The sequence below is a fragment of the Gekko japonicus genome, unplaced genomic scaffold (genome assembly GCF_001447785.1).
Source record: "Gekko japonicus isolate JY-2015 unplaced genomic scaffold, Gekko_japonicus_V1.1 scaffold33, whole genome shotgun sequence".
Taxonomy (NCBI): domain Eukaryota; kingdom Metazoa; phylum Chordata; class Lepidosauria; order Squamata; family Gekkonidae; genus Gekko; species Gekko japonicus.
In genome coordinates, this window is record NW_015174272.1 from 659,363 (window position 1) to 676,852 (window position 17,490).

General features: G+C 43.1%; 1 protein-coding gene across 1 annotated transcript in view; it reads right to left on the reverse strand.

The window, feature by feature from the left end:
* Nucleotides 1–17,490, reverse strand: part of CEP95 (centrosomal protein 95kDa) — a 47,192-nt gene that overhangs the window by 15,285 nt on the left and 14,417 nt on the right. Inside the window, exons 6-12 of the mRNA XM_015423643.1 lie at nucleotides 14,483–14,598; nucleotides 12,418–12,537; nucleotides 9,174–9,376; nucleotides 7,887–8,111; nucleotides 6,288–6,406; nucleotides 5,870–6,005; nucleotides 629–743 (exon numbers count right to left, since the gene is read on the reverse strand). Of these exons, the coding sequence (XP_015279129.1) occupies nucleotides 629–743; nucleotides 5,870–6,005; nucleotides 6,288–6,406; nucleotides 7,887–8,111; nucleotides 9,174–9,376; nucleotides 12,418–12,537; nucleotides 14,483–14,598 (1,034 nt within the window). The remainder of the gene's footprint in view (nucleotides 1–628; nucleotides 744–5,869; nucleotides 6,006–6,287; nucleotides 6,407–7,886; nucleotides 8,112–9,173; nucleotides 9,377–12,417; nucleotides 12,538–14,482; nucleotides 14,599–17,490) is intronic.

Here is a 17,490-nt window from a genome sequence, read left to right on the forward strand (position 1 = left end):
AAGAAGAAGAAGAAGAAGAAGAAGAAGAAGAAGAAGAAGAAGAAGAAGAAGAAGAAGAAGAAGAAGAAGAAGAAGAAGAAGAAGAAGAAGAAGACAGCAGCCTCTGGCATTGCCTTCCAGGGCAGCCCTTGACAGGAGGGCTACATTATGAGGCCAGCCCAGCTGAGCTAGCGTGCTCTTCCAGGTACAGGCAATTAAACACCCCAGGATCCTTCACAGTGTCTTCAGCTGGACTCTCCTCAAGCAGGTAGCAACAGGAGGGTGAGAAGACTGGATGGTACAATCTCTCCTGCTTGGGCAACTGTAGGCACTCAGCTTGCATGGCAGGAAGGTCGTCTAGCCAAAAGTTACCCACTTCTAAATACATTGAAATTAGTGGAATTAGAAGGGTGTCATTTTTCTCAGACTGAACAGCAGATCTGCTACCCCCTATTCTGAGATTTATTCAATTTTAGGATGAGATTCAAGGCAAGATAATACCATTCTAACATTAATTTTCTTTAAACTCCTTGCTAGCTTAATCTCACTGTGGCTCTTCCATAGCCATCATAATCTTGTAGCAGGAAGAAGTTAAAAAAATGCACATGCTGAATGGTCACTAATACTTCATAAACTTCCAAAGCATTACCTGGTTCTTGCTTCGTGTCGTGGTAATCCATGACACTATCACTATGCTGAGAAAGTCTGTCTTCATCAGTAGATGATTCCCCCCTGCTTCGTTCACTCAAAGCATTCTTTAACATCTGTTGTTTAAAGAGAACGGTCCTATTCGTCAGAGCTCATGCTAAAGCAATCTACAGTGGTATTATAGAATGCGCCATTTCTGATTCAAGTATATGCACCTTTCTGGTTTACTCCCCAAAACTGAGGTCATTAAAATTCAGCAACCTATCTACACTTATGCACCCACAGATCCTGCCGCTGCATTGTCCAGTATTAGGATGCATACACAGTATAAGGCAAGTGAGGGTATGTAAATCTCATGGGCTTTGATATAGGACCATCTTTAAAATAATCAATTCATTTATTACAATCCCAGATCAGCCAACACCAACAGGTTAAACACAAACAAAACATACAATACAATACAACACCTTTATTGGCATATAAGACAATAAATAAGTTACTTCATCAGGTATCATTACACCCACCTTCTTAAAATACATCAATATTTTTAAAAACTCCTTACTGCCAAGAATTCAGCAATCTGTGCAGTAACATCAGGTGACTCATCAGCTAAAAGGTATCTAATTACATTTTCAGAATTAATCCTAGACAGTATGGGCTTAATCCAAAATGATCGAAGATGTGAGTGGAGGGGACAGCGTAATAAGATGTGATCTAAGGTATCAGGTTCTCCAGATGAGCAATTACAAATTCTATCACATTTCGGGATACTTCTGTATCTACCTGAAACCCAAGATGAGGGGAAAACATTAAATCTGGCTAGCATAAAGGCTCTGTGTTGCAGCGGGATCACCAAGTTAGAGAAGTACTGTGCCATACTATTTGGTACATATCTGAGGTGCCTTGGCGTCCATGACCACGGAAACGTCTTCGGACAGCGCTGGCTCTTTGGCTTTGAAACGGAGATGAGCACCGCAACCCTAGAGTCGGACTCGACTGGCTTTCGAGCAAGGGAACCTTTACCTTTACATATATGAATCTCCCTTTGAGAAGAAGAATTTCAGGGTAGCAGATTTCATTCTTTGGGCACTTATAACAACATGGGTTATCTGAGTCCTCCAAAAGGCCAGTTGACTGGAAAACTACACCCAAATACTTTAAAGACTTCACCTGACCTATATCATGCCCATTGATCTGCTATCTATATTTAACATATTTCGTGATAAAAACTAAGATAGCTGATAGTTAATTGTCAACTGCTCCTCCTTGCAGAATGCTTTAAGAGCCCAAAGTGCTCTACGGAGCCCTGCTTCAGAAGAAAATAAAATAGCTGCATTGTTCATCTGCATGTAATAATGCAAAGATCATCTTTAATTTTAAATTGTATGCATTTCATACATTAAAACTTTTAATTGTACATCCAGGGGTCATTTTGTAGGCAGGAGCTCATTAGCATATCTAATAGGCTATTAGCATAATAGCGCATTAGCATATGCTACACCCCCTGACATCACCGGAAGTGATATCAGAAGGGGAAGAAAAAGGGGGGGAGGCATCAGAAGGGGAAGAAAAAGGGGGGAAGGCATCTTCAAAAGCCTCCCCTTCCCCAGCCGGAGTGTGCAAAAAAAAAAAAAATCAGCCCAAGCCAGCGAGCCAAGGAAGTCTTCTGGAGGGGCCCCCCCCCTCCTGGCTTGCCTGCCTTGGTGGGTGAGCCAGGAAGGTCCGGGAAGAGAGTGAGGAGGCATTTAAATGCCTCCCCGTGCCTTCCTCTGCTCGCTCACCCAAGCAGGAGAGCCAAGGAAGGCTTCTGGAGCCCCCCCTCCCCGCCCTCTCCTGGCTCGCCTGCCTCGGTGGGCAAGCTAGGAAGGGCTGGGGAGAGAGCGGGGAGGCATTCAGTTCCCTACTTTAAACCCCTTCTCTATGGAGTTGCGCCGCCCCATAGAACATAATGGAAAGACTCTAGAAAAAAGGAGCGCGGGGGTGGGAAGCTGGGGGCGGGGCTTGCCACCATCACCATTTGTGCCCACTCCTGGGCTGCCAGGGCGGTGCTCCGGCCCCAAACGACCCCTGCACATCACCATTGCCATCCGAAAAGACAGAAAGGCTGTTCAGAAAGCCAGTGAAAGGTAAGGTTTACTCATGCAAGTTGGTACAAGCAAAAGAAAATTGTAAACACTATTCTTCTATTTCAAACTACCAAACAGGAGTGAACCAAAAAAGTCTGTCAGCTGACCAGAACATAAACACAACTGGCCAAAACAGTTAGTCCCTCCCCCCCATTAGCTGACAAGAGTTACCAATTCTCAAAATAAAAAATTCTGGTATCAAGATGAATCTACACTCAGAAGCACAGAAACTGTCCATCCAGCATACAGTTACTGCACATGCTTACTAGGCCCCTACCACCAAGCAAGTACCATACATGATCAGGCCACCAGAGAGAATGCAAACACAACCCAATCTTTTACTATCTCTAAGCAAAAAGAAAGAACTAAAAGCACTTGCAGTGCAGATAAGCCAATGATCCCAGCAACAGATTACATATCAGGTTACATGGGGGGGGGAGGCATCTTCAAAAGCCTCCCCTTCCCCAGCCGGACTGCCAAGGGTGCAAAGGGGGGGGGGGGGTAAGCGAAGAGAGAAGGACTTTAAACTTTAAACCCCTTCTCTCTGGAGTAGGAGTGTGCAAAAAAAATCTTTAACTATCTCCAAGAAAAAAGCAAGAACTAAAGGCATTTGCAGTGCAGATAAACCAATGATCCCAGCAGCAGATTACATATCAGGTTACATCTCTAAAAGACACATGCAGCATACTGGGGGAAATAAAGCATTTAGAAGACATTCTGCTAGCTGCCTCTCTGTGTTCCTTTCATATGCTGCCAATAGTAATCCTCTTCTCCAACCAGCTTCTACTCTGAGCTACAAAGACCTTGAGCAGATGGACAAGTGGGCTTGAATACACAAGGAAGTAGGTTGGCAGCAGGCTCAGGCAAGAGTCCGTACCCCCAATCGTAAGCAGGGGGACTGGCCCATGACGATGGCCCAGAAGCCAAGTCAATAGGCTTCCCAAGTCCCCCCGGGGGGTGGGGAAACCCCCGCCCCAGAGGCCCGTTCCCCGCCACCGCCGGATCGGGCCCCGGGGGGAACTCCTCCCCGACGTGCGCGTCACCTGGAAGTGACGCGACCACGTCGGGCACGCTGGGGAGGGAGAACTCTAAGCGCACACGTGCACCAGACACCGGCCGGGAGCCCCCCACTCCTGTCCTGGTGAAGATCAGCAACCCTGCAAGTCAACCCTGTTACTGCTACAGCAAGGACACATGTTTGGCAAGGGCTAATGAAACTTTCCTGAAATAGCTCTCTTGATATAACAACACACACACACACCCTTTACTGTCATATAAAATCAATAAGATAAAACTTCATCAAGGTAAAATTACATCTGTAAGTCTTAAAACACCAATATTAGGAATAGTTCCTTGCTACCAAAATCTTGGACGAAAAAATCAGCAGTCTGTACAGTAACTTTTGGTGACTTATCAGCTAAAAGAAACCTAATTGCACTATCAGAATTGGCCCTAGGCAGTAAAGGCTTATCAGAAGTAGTCGGGGATGTGAGTAAAGGGGGCAGCGTACCAGACTATGATCTAAAGTATCAGATTCTCTGAGTGGACAATTGCAAATCCTGTCACATTTTGGGATGCCTCTATATCTACCTGAGACCCAAGATGAGGGAAAAACATTAAATCTGGCTAGCATAAAGTCTCTGTGTTGCAGCGGGATCACCGAATTAGAAAAGTATTGTGCCATAATGTTTGGCTTCAGTGTCCCAAATTCTTCTACGAATTGTCCGATATATAAAGGTCTCATCTTGATTTTCTCCAAGGTGTGGATATAACGACAACAACCACCACCTTTACTAGCATAGCAAACTAAAGGAAAACAAACAGGAGGAAAATGAAATCTTAATACATCTCTCTCCTTTTAGAAGCCAGATACAGAAAATTCGCCACCATTTCAATAATCACAACACTTTGGGTGCAAAAAAAATAAAGGGTCTTATGTTCATCGGACTGGCCTATTAGATCCAGTAATAACCGATGCTATTATGTAATTTGTATATGTAATACGAATGTCAGAATAATAGGTACAGTGCAAAAAAATGCTCAATACTTTCTACTTCATTCCTGCCACAGTTGCATACCCTTTGCACATATGGAATCTTTTGAAATCTCCCGTGAAGTACTGCAGAAGGCAATACGTTAAAATGGGTTAACATATAAGCTCTGTGAATAAGCAGATCAAAGAGGCAGAAGAAATATGTTGCTAGCGAACCCATAGGAGAAATGCCTAACCTCAAGGGAGAACATCTACCAGAGGCACGCCTACTCAGTACCTGTAACTCAGTATCCAGGAGTCTTTGTTTTAATCAAACAAAGGCTGATTTTTCTGGCAAGGAAAGCAACTCTTCAAACTGATCCCAATTACAGCAATCTTCTTATCTATATATAATAACCATGAGGAAGACTGGAGCTCAGCTAAAACTTGGAAAATGAGACAATTAGGATTAACATTGGTTTTAAAACGTAGCTTTAGCCAAATTTGAATGGTATAATCCATGCTTTGGTCTCTAGGAGTCTTTGATTTCCAAACAAATATCTCCATAAGAAACACACGTAGGGAGGCCTAAGATTTTCTGAAGAAAGTTAGATTGAATTCTATTTCCTTATTAATAGCGTGAATCCAAATTGGGATCCCATAAGGCAGTTTAGCACAGATTTTATGATTAAAATATGCCAGAACATATTGATTACCCTCAGAATAATAAAAACAGGTACATCATGATTCACAGATTTTATCACTTCTCTTGATATAATGATATGATAATGTGAAGAGTTTCTGGTTTGAAAGTTCTTCCAAGGATTTGAAAATACACAATTCCAGTAACAGCCTTTTATCAAGAAGGGGAAACAAGCTTCGTATCTTCTGCACACCTAACTTCCTTCTAGGAGACCTGGAAACGCAGTCAAACTTGTAGCTAACCCTCGCTGAAATAACATGAGTAAGCATAGAAATTAATTGGCAAGCAGGGACCCCCCAACTGTTTCCATCCAGGCATTAGTCAGGTATGCACCTGGTTAACTTCAGCACCTGCTGTAGCTTTAGGTGCACCCACACCATTTACCAGGTTTCCTCACAGTAGAATATTGTGTTATAAAAAAAATAGAAAGTGCTCACTTACTGCATCTAATTCATTCAGCCTATGGGAGAGTTTCTCAGACATCTGTTGTAGCTCTTGGTCTGACAATTTTTCTTTTATCCTGCTGTGGGAAAGAGATACCTCTGCGAGCGAGTCTGTGATGGAGCTTTCATGCTGCCTAAGGAAACAGAAAGTGCTTTAACTTACCTGATTTCAGATCTGATTTCAGCAAAACTTGGGGGAGTGGTATATGGCAGCCCCTACATCTTTAGCTACATATTGGAAATACTATTTCTCCAGATGAAGAATGTAAGGAGCATATGTACTTCATTTTCATGAGTGGGCTTGTCTTTCTGAACTAAGTGAAAAACGTAACTTTTATTAGCATGTGTCATCAGGTTGTTGATGTCATAATGGGCCTAATTACAGTAACTACATGCAGACTAAAGAAAACACATACCTTTTCCCATTAAACAGATTTTTTTGCTTAGGTCTTGTGCTTTGTATTGATGTAAACCTTTGTGACCTGTCCTCCTTAACAGATGAAGTTGGTTTATATTGAACATTCTCATCAGTTTCCTTTTAAAGGGGAAAAGAAAATTTGTCACTGAAAAAGCCAAAGATATATTGAACTGAATGCCTACTCTTAGAACTGAGCTGCACAGTGAGGACCACATTATATTGAGCATCTGTTCAGTGGGACCAGTATCTTACTAAAGCAGGCTGGGGTATAACAGTTCTTCAAAGGATAATGCTTGGCGCAGTGTGGTTAAAATATGTCCAAGTGCCAAACAGCCAGCACCAAAAAATGCCAACTCTTTATAAATTAAGCACTCATAATATTGGAAGGGCAATCCTACAAACAGAAAGATTTTTGACACACTTCCATTAATGCCCAAAAAGGGTATCAGACCAAAACAAAACAATATCAAAGCATCCCATGAACTATACACCTGGGATACTTGAGCTGCGATAAGAGCCAATGTACGTAAGTCCTTAATACTTGGGGACCCAGTGAGCAACAGTACGCCAAACAAATGGTATTGCAAATTAAGTAAGTAGTGTTATGCTCACCTGAAATAGCTAATACAGTTTAAACACACCCAGGATAAAAACATCAAATAATACTGAAAGTTTTATGCAACCCCCATAAAAAGAACCTTCTTTACTTTGTTTCAATTGAACACTAATGCTCTAAAGCACCATAAACCCTCTACATTAGTTTCCTCATTCCCAAATGCAGCACGAACTCTTTGCCCTTATCTTCAAAGCTCTCTGGCTTTTACAACTTTCTCTACACACCCCTGCCTGTGACCTTCATTCCTGCAGTTCCACCACACTCAGACTTCCAAAAGTCTCCTGATGTTGTGCTGTCCTTTGTCCCCATGAGTGACTCCCAAAAAGCCTATATGATACTGCTTTCTATTTCTATAAATCCTTCCTCAAACTCCACCACTGAAGCCTTTGACATAATTTTGATCTTGGTTTCAATAGGGAATGAGGACTAAATACACGTCACGGAACTAAATGCATATTTTCTCTGTTTCTCTTTTTCCTTCTCTCTTTGTTGCTTCACCTGAACGGAATGTTTAAATTGGCCCCGGTCACATGGGCAGGAAACTGCGGTGGGGAAGCGTGGCTGTTTGCCCCGGGGCAAACTAACACGCAGTTAAGCGATCAGACCTCCTGTGGAGGTTCTGTAGAGGTACTGTGGAGCTTCCGTGGTTAGGGAGAGGTGTCGATCACATCACACGCCTGCGCGCAACGAAGAAGCGCGCGGCGCGGCGAACTGGTTTTCTTTTTTTGTGTACACTACGAATGTGCATGCTCCGTTGGGTGCTTCTTTTGTTAGTCTGCAAAGTACAACGCATACTGAAAGGATAACAACAAAATGTTGTTAGCACATCTTATTATACAATGTACTTTGTGCATTTTGTTTTCTCCACCCCCCCCCTATATTAATCATTTGTTTTACCCTAGGTGCTTTTGGGCTCACCGGTGATTCATAAATTCGATAAATAAAAATCTACACCCAACAGAATAGGAAAGTATCAGTTACCTTTCCCACATCATCCACACTGTCTTCTGGCACCAGTTCATCAGCTACATCTGGCTCCTTTATAACAACTTTTGCCCCTGGTTCATCACCTCCAGTTGAAAGATCTGACAGCAAGAAGCCACACATTAGCTTGACTCTAAAGGGTTTCTTGTGTGAACTGATTGACCTCCCACTCATAAGGGCATGCCATAGCTTTCTAGAGGGCATGTCTATTCTCAGGGGTAGCTGGAATGGGTGCAAAAGGCCTGCAGCAGGGGAGTAGAAGGTCAGCCCAACTGCACAAGCAGAACTCTGTTTGCACTGATCTGGATCCAGGACAATATATTTTGTATCCAAGAGAACAAGACTATGGGCAATAGCTAGCAACAACAGAAGGCTGTGAGCACTGTGAGTTAGACTCACAGCTATACAATTGTCTTCATGTAAGGACAGAAGCCATTTATAAGGTTTTTTGGGCCAATACAATTTGACATGTGATATTTTACCTGTCAACTTAACCCAAATCTAAAAAAAACCCAAGTATTATTTTTCTGCGGCAAGTCTGTCATAAGGTAGTTAGCTACATCTTCTGGAATGAATTCTCTTTGGCAACATTTTATTCCTAGTGTGTTTTCAGCAACATTACTTGCCATGAACAAATACTGCAGAGAAAATGTCATCATTCAGCAATAAACCATAGTTTGCTGCTGTAGGTGCAAGGTAAGGAAATTATCAGGCTTATCTCCCTTCTGCTACCTGCTTTGTTAGTTTGGTTTGCAGGGAAGAGAGCAGACCATAACTGCTGCATATATAGAGGTCTTATTAACATGCTGGACATGACAGAGGGAGGGAACAGGCTCGTTCCCATAATGAGCTAACACGACTTGGCCACTACAAATCTGAATTATGCCTTAAAGGGCTGACCTAAATGTAGATGAATATTTCTGCTAGCAAGAATGTGTGTCTGTGTTGACACTGCACCAGCACACATTCCCAAGTCTGTGCTGAACCATCTTAATTGTTTCTTCCAAGAAGCCTTGAGAATGGTAGTGCTGAGAGGGAGATGAAAATCTAACAGAATTCTCTGTACCTTCACATAACACCACAACTCAAGATTTACTTAGGCCGAAAAATCATGAGCTCAAAGTATGCACTGTAATGTTTTTAAAGCTAGGACATTTCACCAACATATTTTGTAAATGTGTATTTGAAACATTGCTAGGTTCTCTCAACCCAGTGCAATTCTATCACGCTGCAAAAAAAACTGCTGACAATTCTAGCAGATATCAGAGAAGATTCATCACTTACCTCAGAGGATGAAAGTCCCTGAGACTTAGTCAATGCTGGACATCTGTCTGAATTTCTAGTTCCTCTTTCATCTTGGTAAGGGGGCCTAGGCACAGAAGGCTGGTAGGGTGGCTGCAAAGCAACAGCTGAACGAATAGGTTCGCCAAGTTTTTTGGCACTGGAACTCAGCTGCTCACTGGGCAACCTAGCAGTTTTTGCTGATCCTTAGAGACAAAAAACAGTTTGGAAGCAGAATTAATTATCATAATTAATCACACAGTTAGACAGTTTCCTTAAATATTTTGGACGAAAGCAGATTATTTATGGAATTTCCACACACTCATTAGGACATGCTCACTAAGGCACTTTTCTCTCAGATCCTACAGAGAAGAAGAAGAAGAAGAAGAGATTGGATTTATACCCCGCCCTTCACTACCCAAAGGAGTCTCAGAGTGGCTTACAAACTCCTTTCCCCTCCCCACAACAGACACCCTGTGAGGTGGGTGGGGCTGAGAGAACTCTGACACAAACTGCTCTTTCTCAAGGACAGCTGTGCCAGAGCTTGTGACTGACCCAAGGTCACATCAGCACGTGCAAGTGGAGGAGTGGGGAATCAAACCCGGTTCTCCCAGATTAGAGTCCGCACACTTAACCACCACACCAAACTGGACACTAATTTCAGCCCTACTTATGCACAGTGTTCCCTCTAAGGTAAACAAATTTAGAGTCAAGTGGCACTTTTAAGACCAACAAAGGTTTGTTCAAGGTATGAGCTTTTGTGTGCAAAGCACACTTTTTCAAATACAGTGGAATGGGATGTACAGCTGATGGGCTGAACCGAATTAACATGTAACATGATGAAGATGTTTTAAGCTATGCAAAAACATAATTAAACGACAAGCTAAAGTTATAAGGTCAACAGTTGTAAAGTAATAAATATGCTAAAATAAATTTTAGACTCTCCATTCACTCTCAGAGCATAGAGATTAGTGAACAGAGCATAGAGAGTGAATGAAGATTCATACCTTGAATAACCCTTTGTTGGTCTTAAAGGCGCCACTTGACTCTAATTTGTTCTACTGCTTCAACACGACTGACTACCTGGATCTACCCTCTAAGGTGATCCACCCTCTTTTTCCTTTAAGTGGGGCTTGAGGAGATTTCATTTAATTGTGTCTGACGAAGTGTGCTTGCACACAAAAGCTTATACCTTGAATAAAATTTTGTTGGTCTTAAAGGTGCCACTGAACTCAGACTTTGTTCTAATTAAATACTGTTTTGGGTAAGTATAGAGTTAAGGGTTTAAAGGACTGCATGTGTCCTCCTTCTCTTTATATCCTTGCTCAGCCTGATCCTTGTACAGACCATGCATACTTTTTTATTTTTTGTTTACTAAACTTTCTTATAATTTGAATGCTCAAAGCTTGATCTCTGTAAAAACATCACACCTATTCAGTTGTGGTAAAGGAGAGGGGCAGCAGGTGAGCTCTCCATTCCTAAAATGCTGAAGTGCAACAGTTTGTTTCAGTGTTAGCTAATACAACTAAAGCAGGAAACAGACAGAGCTTTTAAATGGCAGCACATGATGCTAGACGTACAAATGTGCCTAGCATCAGACACTCATTCAGATTTGTTGGTGTCAGTGGTTACTACCCAGAGAGAAGTTGGTACCCCCTTCCCTGGAAGTTGCTGCGTGAACACCTGGCACGGTTGTAGTAGGGCTTTTCTGAGCTCCTTAAACCTAAGGGAAGAGAGTCGGTTCTTCTCACATGATAAAAAAAGCACATTCCTTCTCCATGGGATCACCAAACAAAGGTGAAATGAAATCCTTCCTAGATTACTGCCATATTGCCTACTGACCAGTTAGTGTTCTTTGAGGGGGTGAACAAACATGTGGACAAGGGGGATCCGATAGATACTGTTTACCTTGACTTCCAGAAAGCTTTTGATAAAGTTCCTTATCAAAGGCTCCTAAGTAAGCTCAAAAATCATGGGATAAAAGGACAAGTCCTTTTATGGATCAAAAACTGGCTAATTAATAGAAAACAGAGAGTGAGTATAAATGGGAAATTTTCTCAGTGGAGGGGGGTAAGCAGTGGGGTACCGCAGGGATCAGTACTTGGTCCACTGCTTTTTAACTTGTTCATTAATGATTTGGAGTTGGGAGTAAGCAGTGAAGTGGCTAAATTTGCGGATGATACGAAGTTGTTCAGGGTGGTGAAAACCAGTGAGGATTGTGAGGCACTCCAAAGGGATCTGTCAAGGATGGGCAAGTGGGCGTCAACATGGCAAATGGGGTTCAATGTGGCCAAGTGCAAGGTGATGCACATTGGAGCAAAAAAACCTAAATATAAATACACATTGATGGGGTCTGAACTGGCAGAGACTGATCAAGAGAGAGATCTTGGAGTTGTAGTAGATAACTCACTGAAAATGTCAAGACAGTGTGTGACTGCAATAAAGAAGGCCAATGCTATGCTGGGGATTATTAGGAAGGGTATTGTAAACAGATCAGCCAATATCATAATGCCGCTATATAAATCAATGGTGCGACCTCATCTGGAATACTGTGTGCAATTCTGGTCACCACACCTTAAAAAGGATATTATAGCTTTGGAAAAAGTGCAGAAAAGGGCAACTCGAATGATAAAAGGGTTGGAACACTTTCCCTATGAGGAAAGGTTAAGGCGCTTAGGGCTCTTTAGCTTGGAGAAAAGACGACTGAGGGGTGACATGATCGAGGTTTATAAGATTATGCATGGGAAAGAGCAGGTAGAGAAAGAGGTACTTTTCTCCCTTTCTCACAATACAAGAACCCGTGGGCACTCCATGAAATTGCTGAGCGGTCGGGTTAGAACGGATAAAAGGAAGTACTTCTTCACCCAAAGAGTGATTAACACTTGGAATTCACTGCCACAGGAAGTGGTGGCGGCTACAAGCATGGACGGCTTCAAAAGGGAATTAGATAAGCATATGGAGCAGAGGTCCATCAGTGGCTATTAGCCACAAGGTATAGATAGGGACTCTGGGGCAAGTGATGCTCTGTCTTCTTGGTGCTTGGGCGGGTCAACAGTGGGAGGGCTTCTAATGTCCTGGCCCCACTGGTGGACCTCCTGGTATTTCTGGCCACTGTGATACAGAGTGTTGGACTGGATGGGCCTTTGGCCTGATCCAACATTGGCGTCTTTATGTTCTTATGAAAAAACAACTGAAAGATTAAAAGAGCCCATTTGTAGAGATGCCCCAGACAAAACTGGATACTCACCTTCAGTTTCTGTGACGAATGCTTTTCTGCTGCTGGGGGGTATACTAGATGTTTCTGCAGAAGCGGCAGGCTCTTCAGGCTCAGTAGTCTTCCTTGAGATCCCTTTTGAGGCTGGTAACTCTTTGGGAAATGGAGACAGTTACCAATTCTGCTTTGGAAGCCAAACACAAATTGGAGTTTGTGGGTTCAGATGTGGCAAGTTTTAGTTTGCCCTTACAAAACGGGAAGTAATGGAGGGAATCCAAATTTGACCGGGGACAAGTGAGAGGCCAGAACTCGAGCCCTGCTTATCTAACACAAAGCCATGGTTTAGTATTATCCATGAGTAGTGCCTTTCTATCTTACACCCTACTGATCCTAGTCTCTAATGATTTTAAATGATCGTCAACATTCCTAACAAAGGTTAGATTGACAAGGTAGGTAGACCATAAGGTAGACAGACCATACGTTCTATGACACAGCAGAAGCAAAGCATGTTGTATCAAACACTGTATTTGGAAACAGTAAAGGCATCACAATTATTTAAGCATTTCAAAAGAACATTCAATATTCATGGTTAGAAAGAATTCAAGCTCAAATGAACACTGGATCTTCTGACTAGAGCCAATTTTTTATTCAGGCGGAAGATGAAGGAGGAGGAGTTTGGATTTATACCCTACCCTTCACTCGGAGTCTCAAAGCGGCTTACAAACTCCTTTCCCTTCCCCTCCCCACAACAGACACCCTGTGAGATAGGTGGGGCTGAGAGAGCTCTCTCGAGAACTGCCCTTGAGAGAACAGCTCTGAAAAAACTTGTAACTGACCCAAGGTCACACCAGCAGCTGCATGTGGAGAAGTGGGGAAGCGAGCCAGTTTGGTGTAGTGGTTAAGTGCGCGGACTCTAAACTGGGAGAACCGGGTTTGATTCCCCGCTCCTCCACTTGCACCTGGCTGGATGACCTTGGGCAAGCCAGAGTTCTGGCACAGCTGTTCTTGAAAACGAGCAGTTTCTGTCAGAGTTTTCTCAGCCCCACCTACCTCACAGGGTGTCTGTTGTGGTGAGGGGAAGGGAAAGGAGTTTGTAAGCCACGTGAAGGGCGGGGTATAAATCCAATCTCTTCTTCTTATTATTCTTCATCATCAAACCTGGTTCTCCCAGAATAGAGTCCGCGTACATAACCACTACACCAAACTAGCTCTGAAAGCATTTGGAGGGCACTTTGAACTGCTGCAAAGCTTGAGGCAAGAAAGTGACACTCTGCAGATTAAAATCCTTTCATCTGTGGAAATACTCCATTGGGTGGGGGAGGGTGTTAAATTTTAGAGGGTTCAAGGCTAGCAGTGAGTTTTAGATATTAGGAATTCAAAATAACTTCAAGCCAACAAGACTGCAATGGATTCTGCCATATAAACTGACAATTCAAAAAGTTACCTTGCAGAAGACCTGCCCAAATGGATTACTGCAGTTCCCACACTGCCTTCGGTAAAAGTTGTAGAATAACTGTGGCAGAAACGATATCCTAGTAAACCTGCCATAGTATTCAGAGACTACTGTAGTCTGTGGAAGATTAGCAAATGGCAAATCCTAGGTGGTCTTCAGGCCCAGGCGGGTGATCAGGCTTTCTCACTCCAAAATCAACTATGCTATTCTTTGCCTTCTAGATTAGTGTGATTTGTCATTTACATTGGTTATTTAATAGACTTCTCTGTTTTGCATATAAATTCTTGTCTTGGACAAGGGTTTTCCCCCTACGTATTTTCCTGTGCCTGATATAACATATAAGCAGGCAACATACACTGGTTAAGTCTAAATGAAATTTTTCTTTATTGTATGCCAAATTTGTTTATTTCAAGTAGTAGCTGTTTGTATCAATAAAGGAACCAAACCTGTGTCTGTTTTTCTTATTAGTCTCAGATGAATTAAAACAATTTTTCGTGGCATAGACAAAATTTGTCTTAGTCATCATCCGCTACATTGGTGCAGCTTTCCATGCAGAAACAGCCATCGTGGAGGTCAAGTGGTCTCCGTGGAGTGGACAGTTCACATTGCTCACATTTGACTGCTGCTTTTGCTAGTTTTACTTACCATCATTTCTTAAAGAAAACAAGTATGCTGTGTCACCAAGCTTAATTAGCTCACTTGTGGATTCTGAACCCTCTACCTCCCCTGATGGAATGAAAATGTCTGATGACTGGGAAGACCTAAACAAAAGGAGACTGTGTAAGTTTGTTTATTTGAGCTGACCACTAGGTGTTGCTTCTATGTTATCAATGCACAAACCAAATACCAAGGGCCACTTTATCTTTATAAGCTACATTGCCCCAGAAAAGCATTTTTAGCCCAAGTACATTTACAGTGCAGTCCTACACACACTTACTTCAAAATAGACTGAACAGAACCACAGGTATAATTATGTCCTCAATTATATATTCATAAATATTTATACCCATTTCTGACTTGCATTTAGGAAGTTTTATTTCATGGTATTGTAAAAAAACTGAAATATTCAGTGTGGAAGAAGAAGAAACAATATTCTCAAATTCGAGACAGAAATGTTTTATAGATGATGGAATGCATATAGTTGCAGCGAGCCAGCTCGTACGAGGCTATGTTAGTGAGAGATGGCTCACCTCTTAAGCCAAGCAACTGTTATTTAAGTTACAAATATCATTACAACAAATTACACATGCAACATATATCACATTTCCTTTACGACACCAGAGGAAGTTGTAGCAACATTCTCTTAAAAGAAAACAGATTACTTCCTCTTTGGGAAAAAAATAACTTCATACAGTTTGACTTCTGACTGACATAAGCAAATTGAAACATCATCCAGAACATAAATGTTATTCACAGCTGAAAAGTTAAAATCTTTCAAGATAAGGCAGATACATTTCTCCAAGTCTGCGCCTAACTTGAGTATCCACCATCTGTACATTTAAGGAGCCATCAACACCATAAGAAGAATAATTCAGCATCACAGGCTCTGTACTGCTCTTTTTCTTTATTTACATTTTTTAAGTACAACTGGGAACCCACAAGGACTTGAGGTAAGCATCTCATTTCCACCTCCCTCACTATTTCCTGTTTCCCTATTTCCAGAAAGCCCCCATAGTCTCTCCCCTTTACCTGCTTCCTTCTCTCCTAGGGGTGCCGACCTCCAGGTGGGGCCTAGAGGTCTCATGCAATCACAACAGATCTCCTAGCTACAGAGATCAGTTCCCACCTAGGGTCCCCAGCTCCAGGATGGGAAATTCCTGGAGATTTGGGGGTGGAGCTTCAGAAAGGTTGAGGTTTGGGGAGGGAAGCGACCTCAGCAGGGTATAATGCCACAGAGTGTACCCTCCAAAGCAGCCATTTTCTCCAAGGGAACTGATCTCTGGACAGCAGTTGTAATTCCAAGTGATCTCCAGCCCCCACCTGGAGGTTGGCAACCCTAGTTCTGGAGGAAATGGCTGCTTTGGAGGGTGGAATCTATAGTATTACACCCCTCTGAGGTCCCTCCCCTCCTCAAAACCCACCCCTCCCCAGACTCCACCCCCCAAATATCTAGGAATTGCCTAACCTGGAGTTAGCAACCTTATCTCTTGCCCCCCTCTCCACTTTCCCTGACTCATTCTCTCCTATTCAACCATTCACCAACCCACATTTTATCTGTCTCCTAACTTCAGCTGTATTTATTATTTACTTCATTTATACCCAGCCTTTCTCCACATTGGGGACTCAAGGCAGCTTACATTATTCGGCTCTCCTCCTTTTTATCCGCAAAACAGCACTGTGAGGTAGGCTAGGCTGAAAGTATGTGACTGGTCCAAAATCACCCAGTGAGATTCCACCGCAAGATGGGGATTCAAACCTGGATCTCCCAGACCTACTCTAAATCATTAACCACTACACCACACTGGCTTTCATATGGTGGCTGCTGTTGAACAACAGCAAGCAGCTAGGCAGAGTTGAGTCATGCAAATCTGATGGTATCATGTCACCCAGTGTTTGCTGCTGGGCCTTGAGCTGCCAACCTCCAGGTGGGACCTGGAGATCTTCTACAATTACAACTGATCTCCAGACAACAGAGACGTATCGCCCTGGAGAAAACCCTGTCCTCCTCAGACTCCACCACAAGGAATTTCCCAGCCTGCAGCTGGCAACCCTAGCAGGCTGGTCCCAATGAGTCCTCCCCCTCAAAGGACAAAATAGGCCTGGAAATGACCCTGCCCTGCTGTCAGGTTCCCAGTGAAATCACTTTCTTGGATGAAAGTTTTATTAGAACATATGACATGTTCAGGGATTGAACTCTTTGTCAGAACTGGGGTGCCAAGGCGGGAAAGGTGCATATAGTTACAATCACACATTCCATTCATACACGTCAACGTTACTACACACATGAGAGATATACAGTCCACAACTACCTAATCAAAGACTCTTCTCCAAGGACAACTTCCCATGTGAAAGAAGTCTCTTGGGATGGCATGGAAGATTTACTGAAGTTAGCATCCCTACTCCTACAGACACTCACTCCCCCCCTCAGGAATGTGGTGGCAGGCGAGGGTAATGATAAGGGCTGCAGAACAACACAGTATGGGGGGGGAAGGTTACACCAGTAAGCAGGGAGGAAATACAACAGGCACAGTAATCATCAAGGCAGTAATACAGCGAGTACAGTTGGTCAGACAGCCCGAGCCTGACACCTGCCCCCCCCCGCCTTCCTACTCACTGAAATCCAGCCTGGAATGCTGTGGTTGCCTAACAACAGCCACTGAGGGGATCTGTTTGTTAAAGCTACAGGTATTTCTTTTATCATTTGGGTTTTTTTTAAATCCCCCAATGTATTTTTTTAATAAAGATTTCAGATTTTTCTGCAAACCAGGGGCATTTTTTAGGTTTGTTGAAAGATCTGTCTTGCCTGTTGACAGCTCCAATCACAAGATTTAAGTATCCTCAGATTTGGCCAACATGCCTATTAGAATATAAACAAGAGGGGGACCCGCGATACTCGCAGGGGGGGAGAAGAGCCCCGTCTCCTCCACCCCCCACCCCTCAATCTCCCCGAGGCGGCGGCGGCAGCGGCGAGGCCGGTGTCCGCCCCCCCAGGC